Raw genomic sequence first — 5,000 nt, forward strand, 5'->3', positions numbered from 1 at the left:
AGTTTCACAATTTACTTTCTACGACTAAGGCTAAATGAAGAGGGGATAACGTCCTTAATGGCATTATGTATTTGTACTACGAATAAGTACAGATAAATAAAAATGTAAACATAATAGACAAAAACACCCCCACCTGAAAAATAATGTGTATTCGTCTAATCTCCACTGAACTAAAAAAAAAATGACTTTGACTAAAATTATGTAAACTGCTGTGATCTACTCACATCTATATTTTAAATAGTTTTATATGACGGTGGAATAGTTGTGGTTTATATTATGATCAGGACATATTTTTATTTTCTTATTTCTAATTATTGTGTAGCAACAAAATGCGAGGAAAGTATCATTATTTCACCTAAATACCTGTTCCTTTTCAACTGTCTACATTACTTTCCTCTATTGAATACGTGATAATCGCCAAAGAAGATATTTTCCTTTCCTTTCTAATTATAATTGTAGGAATAATGATAGAGGAAAGTCATCTCCAATTTTCTACCCAAACTGGCCGTTCCTTCCGCACATTACTATCTACCATCGCAGATAAATGTATATAATTATTTACGGATAATGTACTCAATACTTAGGTCTCGATAATCAAAGGGGGCACTATGGATTATTTTTCAGTTTCTATATTGATGTCTCATTGAAACAAGTCAAATGGATAGGAAGTACAACAACTCAAAGCAAGTGGGGAACAAGCTTCATGTTTCATTTGCAAAGATATGAACCCTTGGCCCCTGCTACATTCATCTCAATTTATTTGTTCATCTTTTCAGTGGGACCATTTTATACATAACTCTGGTTCCAAGTTTTAATGGAAGGGCTGATAAATTCCACTAAATTTGGTAATTCATGTTATTAACATTCCACACACACACACACAGACACACACAACATCACACAAACCCACACACACATAACACATATATAATTGTTATAATTTATATTATCATTTATATTAATATATATATATTAATAAAATTATCATATTATATATATATTATGGAGTAATTAACACTTAATCATTGTTTGGTACTTTGATTGATACGTGCATACATACCCTTGACCCCTGCAAGAAGAAAAGAAAGAAAAAGGAGAAATATTAGAAATTACATTCCCCGTACCGCAAATGCCAAGGAAAAAAGCAAAATAGTAAATTCAATAAATATACATTTACCACAACCCTCCAGTACCCCCCCCCCCACCCGAAAAAAAAATAATATTACATATCCCCCGAAAAATAAAAAAAAAAAAACATGGGAATCCCCCGAAAAATAAATGATCCCCCAAAGAATCAATATATCCCCCCACCCGGATAAAAAATATTCCCCCATAAAAATCAATACTAATATCCCCCCACACGCGAAAAAAATCTAATAAAACTTTGGAGCCGCTGAGGCTTGTGATTAGTCACTATTGTACATGGATATTTATATTTTATAATTTATATATAATTATATATTTATATATATTGATTATATTTATATATGAAATATATATTTTTATATATGTGTATGTGGAGGCCATATGATGCTTGTGTTGCTCACTATTTACATTGATATATATTATATATAAAATTATTTATAATACGATCATAATATGTATATATATATTATATAATATATATCTTTATAATGTGTGTATTATATATACATATAATGTGTTATATATATCAATATATATACAAAATATATATGAATATCTTATATATTTAATAATATATATAGTTATGATAATACATATTTTATATCATATATTATTCTATTATTGTATGTAATATATATATACTTATACTATATATATTATATAATTTTATATAATATATATATATACTATGTACATCTGTATATCATATCTGATTATTATATATACTATATACTATATGTAATAATATTATATTATTAATATATATATTATATGTTTACATTTATATGTTATATATTAATATTTATTTTTACTATAAGATATAATATATAATAATATATAATATATATACTATATATACGAATATGTTTATAGTTGATTACATTAATATATTCATAATATATATATATATATCTTGATATATATTATATATTTAGAATTTATATATATTATATGTTTCTATATCCATACATATTTAATATATATATATATATAATAATATATATATATATATACTATTGATATATATATATCTATATATATATATATAAGATATAGAGATGTAAGAGAGATGAAAGAGAGAGAAGAGCGAGAGAGGCGAGAAGAGAGAGAAGATAGATTATATACACACATTATCTACCATATCATATCCTATATGTCAAATCTATCTATATATATATATTATATATAGATATTATTTATTATCTTTGATTAATATATATGTATATATATATATATATATATATATATATATATATATATATATATATTCATAAATTGTTGAAAATACTCGTTCAGGAAAGAAGTTCATATTAGCCTTACATGAAAGAACTTCTCGAGGTAGAAGAGGGAGCGGTAGCAGTCGGTGATGCTGTTGTGCAGTTCGGACGCTTTCTTCACTGCCAGCCGCAGGTTTTCCATTTCCTCGGCCTCTGCGGTCTCCTTCCTCGCTACGACCTCCTTTGTCACGTCTTTGCTCATGCCCTTGCCTTCTGCGCCCTCAGTCGACACGCCCTCGCTGTTCGCCACGCACTCTCCCCCCGCGTCCTCGCCGGCCGCCTCGCCGTCGCCCGCAGTTACTACCCCGGCTTTGACGGCTTCGCACACCACTGCAAAGATTAAGATAGACTATGATATTTGTTGAAACAAAGTAAGCAAGGTTTGCCAATTCGTCTAAAGTAATATTCACTGGTCAAGTAAGAGTAGTAGGAAACTTAATCGCAATACAGTACATAAGTAAACAATCTATTCGAACCCTCACAAGAGGCCTACTCACGAGGGTGGGCGTGAACGTGAGACAGTTGGCTCGAGAGCTCCATGAATCTCGTGACCCACGTCTGGCGGAGGTCCCCGAGGCTGGTGCCATCGACGGCCTAGTAGAGGTTAGAAAGAGAAGTTCTGGATTACTAGAAATTTCAACTGTAGGAATGTCTGTCTCAGTTCAGTGGCAGTTGCGAATACGGAAAACGTCGGCACTTTATCAAAGTAACTAGTCATAGTTACTTCAGCAACAAAAGGCAATCTAATAATCAGTTTATACGCGGCTCCAGGGCAGCCTCCTCACCTGCGAGTACTTCTCGTGGAGGCGATGGACATTGTTGAGGACGAGCCTTCGGGGGCTCTTGTGCTTCCGCGGCTGCTCCTCCTCGCCGCCCGACGCCGCGCCGCCCTCACCCTCCTCCTCGCCCTCTTCGCCCGCGTCGCGCGCCGCCCCCGCCCGCGACTTCGACGCCTTTTTGGCGCCTTCGTCGTCGTCATCCGAGTCGTAGTCGAGTGGCGGCACGGGCTCTCGAAGGGCGCTCATCCTGCGCGGCGAGAGAGATGATGTGAGGAAGGAAGAATGAAAAGAAAGGAAGAAGGAATGGGAATCAGGGAAGAGAGAAAAAGGAACGGGTGACACGAGGCAAAGAAGAGAGGAGCGAGAAGCCTGGGAACAAAGGGAATCAAGAAACGAGGATAACAAGATCTATAAAAGAAAGAAAGGAAAGAACAAATGCGAATCAATTGAAGTAGAAACGACGCCAGCAATCAGGACCGTAGATGGAGCAGACAGCCCTTCTGATGTTCTAGGAAAACAAAACTGCTTCCATGAGAAATATGGAAAATATACAAAATAATAACTTCAAATAGCAAGAAAGTCTCACCGGGAGAAATTATGCGCGAGGGATGACAGGTAGGCAGTCCGGTCGCTTTTACCCAGACGTTCACACAGCGGCAAGTACAACTGCAAGATTAATTAATTGAAAAACAACCAACACAAAATGACATGCAAATCTGAAAGCACTCAAAGATCTAAAACTCTACCGTAGATCATCATCAGATTCTACTCGAGTGGTCCCTTACTATCATTATCATTATAATGTTTTTCATAATCATTCTTATTTTTCATTATTGTTATCATTATCCTCATTATTTAGAAAGCACTGAAAGATCTAAAACTACCAAGGACTATCATAAGTGATTCTTACTCACGACTAGGTCGCATATTACTTTATCATTCATTATTATCTATTTAATAATAATCATTATCATTATTTTTGTTCATTATCATTATTATTATCAATATTACTATTATCATTATCATTATTATGTTCATTATCATTATTATCACCATTATCAATATTATCGTTCATTATCATTATTATGTTCATTATCATTATTATGTTCATTATCATTATTATGTTCATTATCATTATTATGTTCATTATCATTATTATGTTCATTATCATTATTATGTTCATTATCATTATTATGTTCATTATCATTATTATCTTCATTATCATTATTATCTTCATTATCATTATTATCTTCATTATCATTATTATCTTCATTATCATTATTATCTTCATTATCATTATTATCTTCATTATCATTATCTTCATTATCATTATTATCTTCATTATCATTATTATCTTCATTATCATTATCTTCATTATCATTATTATCTTCATTATCATTATTATCTTCATTATCATTATTATCTTCATTATCATTATCTTCATTATCATTATTATCTTCATTATCATTATTATCTTCATTATCATTATTATCTTCATTATCATTATTATCTTCATTATCATTATTATCTTCATTATCATTATTATCTTCATTATCATTATTATCTTCATTATCATTATTATCTTCATTATCATTATTATTTTCATTATCATTATTATGTTCATTATCATTATTATGTTCATTATCATTATTATGTTCATTATCATTATTATGTTCATTATCATTATTATGTTCATTATCATTATTATGTTCATTATCATTATTATGTTCATTATCATTATTATGTTCATTATCATTATTATGTTCATTATCATTATTATGTTCATTATCATTATTAT

General features: G+C 31.3%; 1 protein-coding gene across 1 annotated transcript in view; it reads right to left on the reverse strand.

Annotated features, from left to right (window-relative positions):
* LOC122248966 (uncharacterized) overlaps positions 1 to 5,000 on the reverse strand; it is an 86,011-nt gene that overhangs the window by 78,573 nt on the left and 2,438 nt on the right. The window contains 4 exon segments of the mRNA XM_086542128.1: positions 2,467 to 2,753; positions 2,921 to 3,017; positions 3,209 to 3,449; positions 3,789 to 3,868. Coding sequence (XP_086398254.1) covers positions 2,467 to 2,753; positions 2,921 to 3,017; positions 3,209 to 3,449; positions 3,789 to 3,868 — 705 coding nt within the window.

The sequence above is a fragment of the Penaeus japonicus genome, unplaced genomic scaffold (genome assembly GCF_977035675.1).
Source record: "Penaeus japonicus unplaced genomic scaffold, GWHDUDI00000001_assembly GWHDUDI00000012, whole genome shotgun sequence".
Lineage (NCBI taxonomy): Eukaryota > Metazoa > Arthropoda > Malacostraca > Decapoda > Penaeidae > Penaeus > Penaeus japonicus.